Source organism: Anolis sagrei, chromosome 4 (genome assembly GCF_037176765.1).
Source record: "Anolis sagrei isolate rAnoSag1 chromosome 4, rAnoSag1.mat, whole genome shotgun sequence".
Classification (NCBI taxonomy): domain Eukaryota; kingdom Metazoa; phylum Chordata; class Lepidosauria; order Squamata; family Dactyloidae; genus Anolis; species Anolis sagrei.
In genome coordinates, this window is record NC_090024.1 from 226998358 (window position 1) to 227013583 (window position 15226).

Sequence of the window (15226 nt, forward strand, 5' to 3'; positions counted from 1 at the left end):
CTGTACTGCATTTTTGGATATTTTCTAAAATTTTCATCCATCTCTTTTGGGAACATTCATTGGGAAGGTTAATGCACTCATACCTTCCCTGTAAAATGCCTAAAGACATCTGACTAGCCGCAATTCAGAAGACTGCCCAAAACTTCTTGTTATCTGAAGCAAAGAACAGATTGTAACTCTGCTACCATTTTGTTTACAGAAAAGAATTCCAGATTGGCAGGCAAACCATTTAGGTGAGAGACCAGTTGTTGCAATTACCTGTAACTAGTTATTGGTTTGTGAGTAACAGGAATGTTACAAAACCACAATAGTGTTACAGGACTACCACATGTTACTGATGTAATGTGCAGTAGCATAACAGGACATACACATTTAATCACTAGTAGTGTTCAACCTTTTATAAAATGACATTTTTGGAAGCATTTTGGCAGGCATTTTGCAAGTTATATGACACTCTTACTGATCCTAATTTTATTTTCCCCTCAAAAAGTAACAGAAAGTAATAGAAAAGGACCAACAATGAAACACATTTCCAAGCATCCAGAGATTAACAGGAACTAAAAACTGTAATGAGTCCAGTATAACCCGCATTTTGGGATCCGTGGTTTCATTTATCCACATCTAACAAAAGATATCCTCTCTAGGTATTTTAGTGGTCTTTCAGTGAAACTATGGTATTTGTCCAGTAAATGTACCCTCCTTCCAGAAAACATTCAAGTCCTACCTAGAACATATTTCTTTCCCCAACTATCTGTCTACCTATGTTCCTCTCACCTTGGAGCAAAATAATAAAATATGTTTCTTATATCCAAGCAACCTCCCAGACTACCCATATCTTGTCTTCAGTTCCATATCACTAACTCTCCCCCTGTTTCCTTCACTTCAAGAACCCGCTGGAAACTTAAACACTTTGGTACAAGCCATGGTAGGTAAAGGTAAAGGTTTTCCCTAACATTAAGTCCAGTCGTGTCCGACTCTGGGGATTGGGGCTCATCTCCATTTCTAAGCTGAAGAGCCGGTGTTGTCCATAGACACCTCCAAGGTCATGTGGCTGGCATGACTACATGGAGTACCATTACCATCCCACCGGAATGGTACCTATTGATCTACTCACATTTGCATGTTTTTGAACTGCTAGGTTAGCAGAAGCCAAGGCTGACAGCGGAAACTCACACCGTTCCCTGGCTTCGAACCTGCAACCTTTCTCTCAACAAGCTCGGCAGCTTAGCGGTTTAACCCACTGCGCCACCAGGGCTCCAAGCCACAGACTGCTGGCCATTTAGAGGCAACCTACTACATTTATTCCCCCCCCCCCTTTAAAGTTTACAGGCTTATGCAAAGCACTCTATTGGCACTGACTCGGTAGAAGAGAAAATGTGTGCATGCGTGTGTGTTTGAGTTCAAGTCTTTTGTTAACGTATGGCAAACCTATGAATTCATACACCCTGTACATTGCTATTGGTGCCCCTTTTCCCTATCAGCCAAGCAATAGAGTCACAACCATCTTGATAAACTCAACATGAGAAAGCAATATGTACTACATTTGATTGTTTTCTTTTCCCATATGATGGCAGAAGAACTGCACATGCTGGGACCTGTTTTGTGTTGTGAGAGGACAGGATCTCTCAACGGTGAAGACCTGGCACCTTGATTAAATTAAATTCCCAGGATTCTTTGGAGGAAGTAATGATAGTTGAACTGACAAAAGAAAAACAGCAGAGGCTCGCAGTGTGACTAAGTACTTGATATGGCCTTCCTCATTATAAGGAAGTACATACATGTTGTGCTTACTTAAAGGCTGCCTAGGAAGGAAGCATTCATGTTTCTCTTCTGCAGCTAGCCTTGGAGCCCTTTCACACTAGATAACTAGACCACTATGATTTCACTTTAACTGCCACGGCAACATCCTACTGAATCCTTATAGTCAGTTAGCATTCTCTGGCTAAGATTTCTAAATATACCTCCCTAAACTACAAGTACCAGAATTCCATGGGGGGTTCCTATGGCAGGTAAAGTGGAATCATAGTGGTATAGCTGTCTGGTGTGAAAGGGTCCAAGGTTTGGTGCAGAGTTCTTCATGTCCTCAGAAAGTCTCCCTTCACATGTTTCTGCATAAGCGTGAAACTTTATTTAAAGTATCATGCACTTGTTCTTTGCCCTTCATTGCATTCTTGCAACTTACAATGCTACTCTGTTCCTTTTCATAAAGGATCATTTGTTTCAAATGCAAAATCTTTTAGATCTTTCCCCCCATTCCTTCAGAACACACCCAACTAGCACCTCCCTGAAAAAAAACCTCATTCGCTTGTTCCCAACAGCCACGCAGATAAAAGGGAGAACAACACCTGGCAGAAAACTGCCTTCCAATCAATTAATTTTTACTCATCTGTTGCAATTCTTGAGGTTTGCATTTTTAATTATTTTCTGTAGTTTGTTAATTCAGTTTTTTTTAAAAGCAAACAAATATGCCACAACAAACGTCCTTCTTGGCACAATGACACTTCCTCACTGCAGTGCATTTTCTAGCGCTAATAACACTTCCTTGCTGCATTTGTTTGACTTATGTAACAAAATCCGACCTGTGAAACACAATGCCCACAAGGGTATCTCTTACAGATCCAAAGCACACAATTTAATACAGGCTGTAATTTTAAAAGTTCACTATAGAAAGCCTTCATTTTTAAAGATGAGAGGAGGAACATTTGCCCCACAATAGATCTTCCCATTTTCACCATCAATTGAAATCCATATGTCCAAAAGCAGGTGCTGTACTTGACTATAGAGGCTGGCTAGCAACCAGTCTAATTCATTAAGAAGTCTATAAACAAGCCAGCCTTTGTGCCACGAAGATGAAAGAACGGCGGCTATAATGGGATGAAAGGTGTGCACAAGGATGAAGAAAGCTATTATGGATCTATGTCGTTTCTTAAACTCGTCCTGGCATGCACTGTTGACAAGGGAACAAAACCATACAGACAAAACTCTCAGAAGTGCCTTGTTGCTAATAGTTCCACCTGTCTATGTTAAAACTATTGGATCTTGCCTATCAACTTACTAATGACTGCCCATGCTAACAGCAGGCAAGTACAATAGAAGCATGATTTCTTAAAGCATACAATCAAATGTAATAGCTTTTCCTGAGAGAAGCCAAGGAGGGGGGAGGTTTGAATACTCTCCCATGGAAAAAAAAAACCTTCCTGCACTTCAAAAGCACATCAGGAGAAACGTCTCCAACATATTATTTTTCTATATTCAAGGAACTCTTTTCAGTCAGGTGGAAGATTCAAACACACAACTCTTCCTAGAGTCCAAATATGTTCAGACCAGCAAAAATCTGACCAAATCATTGAATACACTGGCCATACGTAATCATAGAGTTGGAAGAGACCTTGTGGGCTATTCAGTCCAACCCCCTGCAAAGAAGGGGATTGGTAACAGCATTCATGACTGTTACCAGATGCAATAGCAATTTGCAACCATCTTAAGAGTAATCCATAAGAACTCTCTGTAATCATATTAATAGTGTCATTGGGTATCTAGCCAGTATGTTAGCAAAGGAATACGCAATATTAAAATATTCCATTTAACAAATGAAAATGAGCACACATGCTTGTATTGATTGCTCTCCTTTTGATGCAGATAAGTCTCTTTGCAAGAGCAATGTATTTACTAAGATGAGAGCATTCTACAGTCAGCCCTCTACATTGGCAGGTTTGATTATTCACAGACCTGATGAAAATGTTCTCTCTACAAATCTCTAGGTGCTCCAGTATAATTCTATGGTAAACCAGTGGCAGAGTTATGCTGGAGGACCTAGAGATTTGTTCTCTCAGGTTTTAAAAAAGCATTTTTCACTTTCACAAGGCTCCTGTGCTCCTAAACCCCGCAAATTGTTGCGGGGTTTTGTTACTAATTCTGTGATTGCTTACTCATACAAATCCTCACCACTTGATGCAGCAGTCACCAAGCTGGAAACATATATATGTGAACCATCTCAAAGGCTGCAATCCTCTCTATATTAGCTATCAAACACCCTAGGATTTAATTGACAATAAACACAGCCAATAAATGTATCCTATTAGGACTGAAAATCCCCTCAGAAGTAAAAAAAAATACCAACCTGTGGCATTGTACTTGCTCACAGCATGAGGCGATTAGAAAAGACTACAATGTAAAGCTTACTGAAGGAGTAGGAAGACTGCATCATAGGTGGATTGACTCTAAGAATCCACAGACCTGAGTCTGTAGGACCTGAGCCATTACTTTAATGACAAGGTGTCTTGGAGGTCTCTTATTTGTGGTGTCCCCATAAGTCAAACCAACTTGATGGCAATTAACACAAACAATGTTTTGGATAGAGCTTTAAGAGTGTAGATTGGGTTTTATTACTTCTGCTACTGTTCTGAGCTTTCTTCAAGCCTTTAGAAACCATCACCACCTTCCCATATTGAGTAGAAAACATCTGAGAAGAGGCTGCAATAGTACTGTATTGAACATGATCTCAATCCATTTCCAGTTTGTTTCCAGGGCAGATCAAAAAACTGGTTATGGCCTACAAAACCCCTGGAGGACAGATATTTTAGAGACCTGTCCAGACCTGTCTTAGTCCTGCCACATCAGGAGGCATGATCAGCATGGATTCAAGAAATGGCCTTTTCAGTGTTTGCTACTAGACTGTGGAACTCACTACTAAGAAAGGCTCAGAGAAGGGGTGCTTTCCTGTCCTGTTTCTGGTAGGCAAAGACATTTTTATCCAGACTAGTGTTTAGCAAAGGTGCTGTCAACGAATGGATGTTGCTTCATTTTTGTTTCACGAAGGGTTAATGGCTAAGATCTGACAATGCCCAGAACAGCATAAGAGATTTGCAGATGGATCTTGGATATAGTTCCCCACTCACTACCCACAGGACTCAAGGTTTTTCTGCAACAGCCCCTGAGTGGCCATCTCATGGCTGATGGAAAACAGGAAAAGAATCTGAAACACACCTGTTTAAATCCAATAGCTAGACATCAACTGAGAGCACCTTGTGCCCTGATCTTAACAAATGATATCATCCATCTGTCTCTGGTTTTAGGACACCATAACACAATGATGATTCCTGGGAGGCTGGTCATTACAGAGGGAGAAAGAGAATATCAGCCTCCCCCAAAACCACACACACACGAGACATACCCAAGCATAAAGTGCACTTAAGTGTATGCATGTCACTAACGGGATCCCAGCCAATGCACACAGGTGGGAATGGGTGGGCAAATTCTTTGTAATAGTATTACGTACTATCTTGGTATTTTATTTCAAGATTTAACATTTTTCTTTCTGCAACTACCAGGACTCTCTGTATCAGAATCTTTTCAAGAGAAGGTTCTGAGAGGCAATATTGTTCTGATTCCACTGTTTTAGGAGTGAAAAGACTTTATGGGAATTTTTTTTACAATGAACACCTGCAATGATCCTTGTGAAGTAAAGGAGAAAAGGAGGCATGGAATCCAAACTCAGGTGTGTATGTATTGTTCCTTGGGGAGGGTAATTTTTTAAACAGGAAAAAAGCAATCCTCTATTTTCCAGCAATTTTATTGCAGCTTGATTTTCACTCTCCATAATATAAATTTAGATTATCTAGGGGCTTTAGAAATGTTGTGGAGGAATTGTAGAGTAGTAAAAAGAAGTTGTAGGATGCACTTTTCCTGGTGTAAAATTTAGCCTCATCGAAATGCGAGACCAGTGCACATGCCACCAATGACACTTTCCATCTCATAAAGGAAATTGAAGGATTAGTCTACAAACCCGTCTGATGCATAGATCATGTCACATCTAGAGTGGCAAGCTGTTATGCCTATATAATAGCTAACCAGAACGCCTGTACACACATCTTTGTGCCAATAATCTTTGTGCCAATTCTGGGTTCAATATGGAGTTTTGGAAGAATATTACCCCACACCTGTCCTCTTGTCCCTCAACCACACATCAATGCATACAAGTCCTCATCTAATACCAGTTTTTAAATTGTCTTATAGACGTGATGGACTTTTGTCCTTAAACCTTTCCACAGTTTAGCAACTATCCCTTCGAGCCGTCCAAAACCACCATTTGGGTAATTAACATTCCTTGCTCCCCATTAGGACACTCGTGACACCCAGTTCATATTGCAGTAGTGAACATGAGTCAGGCTATCATTTGTACCACTTCATATTCAAAGGGTGTGTCTCTTCAGGCTCCTTAAGAAACCCTTCTGGTTTAGACCGAATTACACTGGGGGAAAGGGGACTGGTTTTCAAGCTCTCACTTTTTCTTTCCCTGAACTTCTGTTCGGATTTGGCCTGGATTCACAGACACCCAATCTGTACATATGGTGGTTTTCAGCAGCACACGTGATGCAGGCTAAAAACAGATACAGAAAAACTAGCACCTATAATTATATATTTAAAATAGAATGTTTGCCCCTGAGAGTGTTCTCCTCGCATGCAGCCAAGTTTATGCCGACCCATAGCAAACAAAGAGCAATCCCCACTGGAAGACGGCATCCCATTAAAAAAGCTCAGCCAACCGCAAGCTGAAAAGTGACAAGTTCCATCTCATTTGCATAAACCCATCCACATGTGCTCACCAAGAGAGCACAAACTGGCAACCCAGACTCAGCTCATTAGAAAAGGGCAGCAAATGAGGATTTATTCGGAGGGCCTTTTGGGGGTCATTAAGAACACAATCCCACAACCTACTTATTAGGGAGCTTCCCCACTGATCCAGCTAAAACGCCTTTGGAACCAACTAGGATGCCTTTCACCACCTGCTGCATCAACATTGCAATTATTCAAAGGATTTCTAAGCCACTTCATGAGTTACATGCCGTAGGCTGCAGGCTATTGCCATTCCCATAGCCAGGTTTGAACTAGTTTTGTACCAAACACACAGGGAGAAGAAAAATGGGAAGTCCAAACACAATTTCTTCACTATAGGAGTCTTTTCCCAGAGAAACCAGGGTTCAAATGACCATTCATTCATAGAAACTGAATAAACCTCATCTGAACAAATCTTGCCCCCCCCCCAAAAAAAAACTTACATGGGGAGTCATGACAGATTGGAATATACTTAAGGCATATAACTGCTACAACAAAGATGCACATTGAGGCATTCTTATTCATAGGGCAGTACAGAGAGAATGAAATGGATTGGGATGAGAAACAGTTTCATCACATAACAAACATATCTGAACAAGTCCTGGGCATTTCCATACGATCACACTAATTTGGATTCATTAAAGTTATGATAAACAATACCGCATGGCTCATCACCACAGCTGCAAACAGAACTTTCTCTCATGCTTAAAAACTCTTGAGACAGAGCTGGTGTTCTGTCACTTTCACTGTATGTGTAAGACTCTCTTCTCGATGAAATCAGTCAATATACTCCTCTCTCTAAGAAATGTGCTATTTTTGCACACATTGAACTTTTTAGAAGACGCCTGCTGGTTTTGAGTCACCATTTCCAACTGTAATCATTTGATAATCAACACACAATCTAGGTTTTATCACTTGCAGAAAAATAATAAATTGTCCACGTCTTGTAATTCCTAACCACTGAAGAAGGGTTCAAGCACATATGATGCTCACTACAAATATGGTCCCCAATGGTCCGAAGTTGCTGAAGTTTAACTGCTTTGTTTTGGTTTTTTTAACAAGGCAACTTATGATACATCCTACTCCTGTGTGTTGATATGCCAAAGAAAACAGCACAGATTTTGGCATTAGCATACGCAGAACTGAAAGCTTTAAACTGAGCATATTAATGTCTCTTCTACAGGGTCCTGAAGACAGGTTAGGGACAGTTGCGGTGAAGACCATTGGCTCTTGAAAAGTATTGAAGGTGGCTGTCCAGTAACTGCTCCTAAGGAAAGTTATATACTTAGGTAAAGGTAAAGGTTTTCCCCTGACATGAAGTCCAGCCGTGTCCAACTCTGAGGTGTGGTGCCCATCTCTATTTCTAAGCTGAAGAGCCGGCATTGTCCGTAGACACCTCCAAGGTCTTGTGGCCAGCATGGCTGCATGGAGTGCCATTACCTTCCTGCCAGAGCAGCACCTATTGATCTACTCACATTTGCATGTTTTCGAACTGCTAGGTTGGCAGAAGCTGGGGCTGACAGCGGAAGCTCACGCCACTCCCCGGATTCGAACCTGCAACCTTTTGATCAACAAACTCAGCAGCTCAGTGCTTTAACCCACTGCACCACCGGGGGCTTCATTATATAGGCTTAATTTGACTGAGTTGTTGCTAAATTAATTATTCTCACACTGAAGAAAATACTCAATTATGGGGAATATGGGATACTCACAAGGGAAGACACAAAGATACTGAAAAGGACAAGACCCAGAACCAGGGAAAACCATCCGAGATCATATGGACAGGCTGAGTTATCCCAGAACATCCCTGAATGGTTCACATTAGATTTACAAAGGCAACACTCCCCCTCCCCCTTCCCCCTTGACTTGTCCCATCACCACTAGGAAGATTCACTATTTGATTTTAATGGAGATTTCCACAGTATAGAGAAAAGTTGTATCTCCATCCAGTCTCGATAAGGATCTAGATCCACAGATATTTGAGCAAAACACCAACATACAGCACACAAATGAGTGTACTATGAACCTGGGCAATTATTCTACTATCTAAGTGATTGGTAGCAGGATAGGTGAGTTCAAAAAGTAAAACAATTTTAGAAAGGGGAGAGATATCATTTGAAGAGATTTGCATCAAACCTTTCTGCACCAGGTTGTGCCACACCCACAAGGAGAGACTCCCAAAAGTGTTTTAAATCTGGTGGTTGTTTTTAAAGCACTGTATACTACTTCTTGGTGAAGTGGTGGAGCTCAAGCAATAGCACAGAAGCAGAGGCATAATACAGCAATCACATAATTCGTGCCATCAGGTCGATTGGTAACCACCAGTACAAAAAGCAAAGCTGAAGCAGATTCAGCTCCAGGTTCCAAAGCAAATCATCCTCCGGCAAATCCTATTCTTCTGGACCATTTTAATGTTCTACAGTGCCCCAGAGCAGCATTGCATTGGGGGCATTCATAGAATAATCACAAGATATCTTTAATCTACACCTGTTGATAGACTCTATGTTAGCTTGTAGATGGTCTGGTTGCCCCTGACATGATAAATAAATAAATAAATAAATAAATAAGCAAGCTAGCTGGCATCCCCCCCTCCCCTATGTGTGATGGGAAGTTGCTGCCAATTGTGAGAGAAATAAGGTTTCACACTATGAGAGCCACCCACTGTATGGCTACCAGCCTCCTCCTAGTAAACTTAAATCAAGGAACTGTTTCACGAGAACCACCACTCCTCATCATGTTTCTCCAGCAACAGCAAGAATATCTCTGTGGGCAGCAAAATCAGGCAATTCCAACTAGATGGTCCCCTACGAGGGTCTTCCTCCAGAGGCAAACCAAGAATGAGCAATTTGAAAGTCCTTGAACAGACTCAGAAGTGAATTGGCAGATTAAAAGACAACCTAGCAAAATGGCACTGCTTAGAACAAACAGTGGATCTCAACCTGTGAGTCCCCAGATGTTTTGGCCTTCAACTCCCAGAAATCCTAACACTGGTAAATTAGGATTTCTGGGAGTTGTTGGCAAAAACACCTGGGGACTCAGGTTGAGATCCACTACCTTAAAATAATCCTCCACCTTGTGTAACTGTAGAGCAGAACAAACAACTCAGTATCTGTATACTTGTCCATTATGCATTGCCTCATGCACAGAGGAAGAACTGTTTAAAGCTACAGACAATGCAGTTGCTGTTGCCCATTTTTGGTCTAAATCTATTTAGCAGCTTGTTATCCCTTTATTTTATCAATTTTAAACTTATCTATTTATGCAATTGTTTTGACATGAAATAAGAACTTTGAAAAGGACTGCTAGCCACCATCAGAATGCATAGGTAATACTGCCTACTAAGAGTCCATGGCAGATTTCCACCCCAGTGAGAATTACTAGAATAATGGGCACCTAAGGGTGACAAGCATCAGAACTGGCACTGGCATCCAGATCCTTCTAACTTTGCATGGAAGGTGCACCTAACTATCATGAGAGCATGCAAAGCTATACTTTTACATGGTCTTTAACTTCTGGGTTGCGGTAGGTTTTCTGGGCTGTATGACCATGTTCCAGAAGCATTGATTGGAGATGTTGACAAGCTGGAATATGTCCAGAGGAGGGTGACTAAAATTATCAAGGGTATGAAGAACAAGCCCTATGAGGAGCGGCTTTAAAGAGTTGGGCATGTTTAGTCTGCAGAAGAGAAGGATGAGGAAACATGATGAGGGCCACATATAAATATGTGCGGGGAAGTCATAGGGAGGAGGGAAGAGGCTTGTTTTCTGCTGCCCTGGAGACTAGGATGCAGAACATTGACTTCAAAGTACATGAAAGGAGATTCCACCTGAACATTAGGAAGAACTTCCTAACTGTGGGAGCTGTTCAGCAGTGGAACTCTCTGCCCCGGAGTGTGGTGGAGGCTCCTTCTTCAGAGCCTTTTAAGCAGAGGCTGAATGCCCATCTGTCGGGGGTGCTTTGAATGTGATTTTCCTGCTTCTTGGCAGAATGAGGTTGGACTAGATGGCCCAGAAGATCTCTTCCAACTCAATGATTCTATGCTTCTATGATGCTATCATAGAATCAGGTATTGGCAAGGGCATCCAGATCCTTCTAACTTTGCATGGAAGGTGCATCTGAAGTGCCATGGCGGAATACTTGGGAACCAGGGAAGCTGTGGTCTTTAACTTCCTCTGTGAAATAGTTCCAGTGCCACATTAAAATACAAGTGGTGTCAAACTATGCTTTTGAGTTTTGGGATCTGGTGAGGCACCTGCACTCTTTGGCAGAGAAGGAGGCCTTCAGCCTATTCACTCTACAGCAGGCGGAGAAAGAATTCAAACAGCTTTGACATCCCTAGCAAAGGAGGCTTTCTCCTTCTTCTCTTCAGTCTTTCTTCTCCGGTCTCCAAAAGTCTCCTAAGGAAATCCAAAGGGGGAAGAGGAGAAACAGAAGCTCTTGCCTCGGAGATTTGGAGATCTGCCTCAACTGTGTTCCTCGAGGACAGGCATGGGCAAACTTCGACCTTCCCTCCTGGCATTTTGAAGTTCAACTCCCACAATTCCTAACAGCCGGTAGACCAGGCATGGGCAAACTTCAGCCCTCCCTCCAGGTGTTTTGGACTTCGACTCCCACAATTCCTAACAGCCGGTAGACCAGGCATGGGCAAACTTCAGCCCTCTCTCCAGGTGTTTTGGACTTCAACTCCCACCATTTGGAGTTGAAATCCAAAACACCTGGAGGGAGGGACGAAGTTTGCCTGTGCCTGCTCTACAGTGTAGTGAGTGGATGCCCCCTGGCATACAGAGAAGCGCAATGAGCCACGAGTGGGGTATCAGCCTGAGCGGAGGAGGGGAGCCACGCACTCACCCATGTTGACGAAGCTCATGACCATGTCTGCCTCGGTGAGGAAGTTGCTGTCCTGGAGGCTGGCCAGGGGGGGTGCCTGGGTGCTGAAGAGGGGCTTGTAGGGGTAGGAGTAGCCCTCCAGCCCGGCGGCCTCGGCGCCCGCTTCGCCCCCCATGCCCAGCGCCGCCTCCTCCTCGGCCCCTCCGCCGCCGCCGCCTCCGCCGGCCATGGCGTTGTAGAGGTCCAGCATGAAGAGCGGGGCGGCGTTGTGCTTGCCGTGCAGGTGGGGCCGGGGCCGGTGGGGCAGGCCCAGGATGGAGAGGATCTCCCGCTGCATCTCGCGTCGCTCCTGGCTCCGCAGCCGCCGGTGGATGAAGCTGGAGTGGACCTCGTGCTCCAAGGTGAAGTCGGCCAGCGAGGAAGAGGAGGAGGAGGCGCGCAGCTCCAGGGCCGCCCACAGCACCAGCAGCCCCAGCAGCATCGCCGGAGCCCCGCCGAAAGCCCACCCTGCCGGGCGCGGACGGGAGCCGAAGGAGCCGCGGATCCGAGGAGCAGCGCCCGCCGCCTCCGCCGCCGCCAAAGGATTCACTCGCCCCGGTCGCGCATGATCCGGAGGAGGAGCGGGCTCAGTCCGCGGGAGCCATCCAGAGCAACGGAGGAGGCGAGAGGGAGTCAGTCCCTCGGAGAGGAAGGATGCCGCCGAGTGAGTCCGAAGAAGGGCTCTGGAGCCGGTGCAGAGCGAGAGGAGAGGAGGAAGGAGAGCAGCAGCAGGAGGAGGAGGACGCCGCTCTCCGCCAAAGCAGGCGAGGCGGGACAAGGGCGGAGCCAGGCGGGTCCCTCTCCTTCTCCTTTTCTCTCTCTCTCTCTCCAAAAGTGTCCCAAGGAACTCCGAAGGAAAGGGAGGAGGAGGAGGAGACACAAACACGCACAACACACACAAACTCTCGCCGCGGAGATCTGGGGATGTTCCGCGATTCCTCCACGGAGAAGAATTCAAACAAGAAGGGCAAGGCGGGATCCTCTTACCCTACATCAGGCTTTCTCAAACTGCGGCCCTCCAGCTGTTTGGCCCTTCCACTCCCAGAATTCCTGACAATTGAACAAGTTGGAGCCCCAAACAGTTGGAAGGCCGCAGTTGGAGGATGCCTGCCCTACATCAAGGGAACCACTGACTGCATAGGGAAGCTGATGAAGAAACACAACTTACACCCCACCTCACTACCTCTGAGGATGCCTGCCCTCATGCCCGTAGCCAGGATTTCGATTTGGGGGGCTGAGTCTGAGTGAAAGTGGGTCTAGCCTAGCAAACCTTTTGTATCGTTACCCCAATACCCCCATGCATATGGGATATATTGAGTATGGTGATCAGATCATGATATGGATAAACATAACAGTTTAAATAATGCACCAGTAAGGCCTTTTCGCGAACCACCATGAGAATTTGGGGGGGGGGGGGATTGAAGCCCCTCAAGCCCCCCCCCCCTCCCCCCCCCCCCCACATGCCTGCTTGCCCTACATCAAGGGAACCACTGACTGCATAGGGAATCTGATGAAGAAACACAACATACAAACTATCTGCAGGCCCACAAAGGACCTTGTCGCACTAGAGAAGCGTTTCTCAACCTGGGGGGGGGGGGGGGTCGCGAGGAGTCTGTCAGGGGGGTCCCCAAAGACCAGCAGAAAACACAATATTTTCTGTTGGTCATGGGGGTTTTGTGTGGGATACTGTGTCTAGTTCTGGGCGCCACCATTGAAGGGGGATGTTGACAAGCTGCAATGTGTCCAGAGGAGGAGGAGGACTAAAACGATCAAGGGTCTGGAGAACAAGCCCTATGAGGAGGAGGAGCTAAAAGATCTGGGCATGTTTAGCCTGAAGAAGAGAAGGCTGAGAGGAGACATGATAGCCATGTATAAATATGTGAGAGGAGGAGGGAACAAGCTTGTTTTCTGCTGCAGTGGAACTCTCTGCCCCGGAATGTGGTGAAGTCTCCTTCTTTGGAGGTTTTTATACAGAGGCTGGATGGCCATCTGTCGGGGGTGCTTTGAATGGAATTTTCCTGCTTCTTGGCAGTGGGCTGGATTGGATGTCCCATGAGGTCTCTTCCAACTCTATGATTCTATGATTCTATCGTTGGTGGGGTTCAGAATGCTCTTTGATTGTAGGTGAGCTATAAATCCCAGCAACTACAACTCCTAAATGTCAAGCTCTATCTCCCCCAGACTCCACCAGTTTTCACGTTTGGTCATATTGAGTATTCGTGCCAAGTTTGGTCCAGATCCATCACCGTTTGAGTCCAAAATTCAAGGTCAATGCCCACCAAACCCTTTCAATATTTTATTTTGGTCATAAGAGTTCTGTGTGCCAAGTTTGGTTCAATTCCATCATTGGTGGAGTTCAGAATGCTACATAGAGACCACCAAAGGCAGCATTGCCCAAACAGGAATCAAGGAACATGAAATGCACTGCAGGCTAACTCAACCAGAGAAGTCAGCCATAGCAGAGCACTTGATGAACCAACCTGGACACAGCATATCATTTGAGAACATGGAAATGCTGGACCACTCTAACAAACACCATGTCAGACTACACAGGGAAGCCACTGAAATCCACAAGCACATGGACAATTTCAACAGAAAGGAGGAAGCCATGAAAATGAACAAAATCTGGTTACCAGTATTAACAAAAACTCTAAAGTTAGGATAGTAAAAAAAGAATACTCAGTAACAGAGCCTGCTAAGATTCCCCCAGGCAGGAACCAGCCAGGCCTTGAAGTTGCCAGACTTTGCAATGCTAATCAAGGTGATTAATTGCAACATTCACACTTGCCTCCAACAGACAAGAGTTCTTTCTCCCACCTTCCACAGATATATAAACCTCACTTGCTTAGTTTCCAATATACCTCACAAACTTTGAGGATGCCTGCCATAGATGTGGGCAAAACTTCAGAAGAGAATGCTTCTGGAACGTGGCCATACTACCCAGAAAACTCACAGCAACCCAGTGATTCTGGGCATGAAGGCCTTTGACAACACAGAGTTCAAACAGTCTCAACACAGCCCTGAAAAAAGAGGTGGTGGCTGTTCCTCCTCCTCCTCTTCTTCCTTCTCTTCCCCCTCGTCCTCCTTTTCTTCTTCCTCTTCCTCCTCCTCCTCTTCCTCCTCCTCCTATTATTGTGGTATTATTATTCTCTTTGGTCTCCAGAAACGTCCCAAGGAAACCCAAAGAGTTACGCACAAGTTCTTGCCTGGGAGATTGGGGGATCACCAACTTGTTCGTAGCAGGGGAAGGATTGCTCCTGTTCTTTTTGTTGCTTTTCCTCCTCGTTTTCCAAACGTCTCCAAGGGAATCCAAAAGGAGATGGACACACACACACACAAGTTCTTGCCTGGGAAATCTCCCACGACCCCTCCACTCCTTCCTGGCGGGAAGAGGATTCAAAGGAGGATGGCCCAACACACTCCTGGAAGAGGACAGTCTTTTGCTGCTCCTGTTGTTACTAATTTCGGTTTCCCAACGTGTCTAAAGGAAACCCAAAGGAGGAGGACCCCTTGACTCGTTCCTGGAGTGGAAAGAATTCAGACAGCTTCGACATTCCCTGGCAAAGGAGGTTTCCACCTCCTCCTCCTCTTCTCCTCTGTCTTTCTTTTCTGATCTCCAAAAGTATCCTTAGAAAATCCAAAGGGGGGGGGGGGGAGAGAAGAGACAGAAGCTCTTGCCTCAAAGGTCTGGAGATCTGCCTCAATGGTGTTCCTCTAGGACAGGCATGGGCAAACTTGGGCCCTC

General features: G+C 44.9%; 1 protein-coding gene across 2 annotated transcripts in view; it reads right to left on the reverse strand.

The window, feature by feature from the left end:
* BMP7 (bone morphogenetic protein 7) overlaps window positions 1-12291 on the reverse strand; it is a 94560-nt gene extending 82269 nt beyond the window's left edge. The window contains exon 1 of one of the 2 annotated variants that reach the window (XM_060772060.2): window positions 11464-12291. In XM_060772060.2, coding sequence (XP_060628043.2) covers window positions 11464-11923 — 460 coding nt within the window. In that variant the 5' untranslated portion in view covers window positions 11924-12291. The remainder of the gene's footprint in view (window positions 1-11463) is intronic. The other variant, XM_060772061.2, reaches the window with a different exon arrangement.
* Between the last annotated feature and the right edge of the window lie 2935 nt (window positions 12292-15226).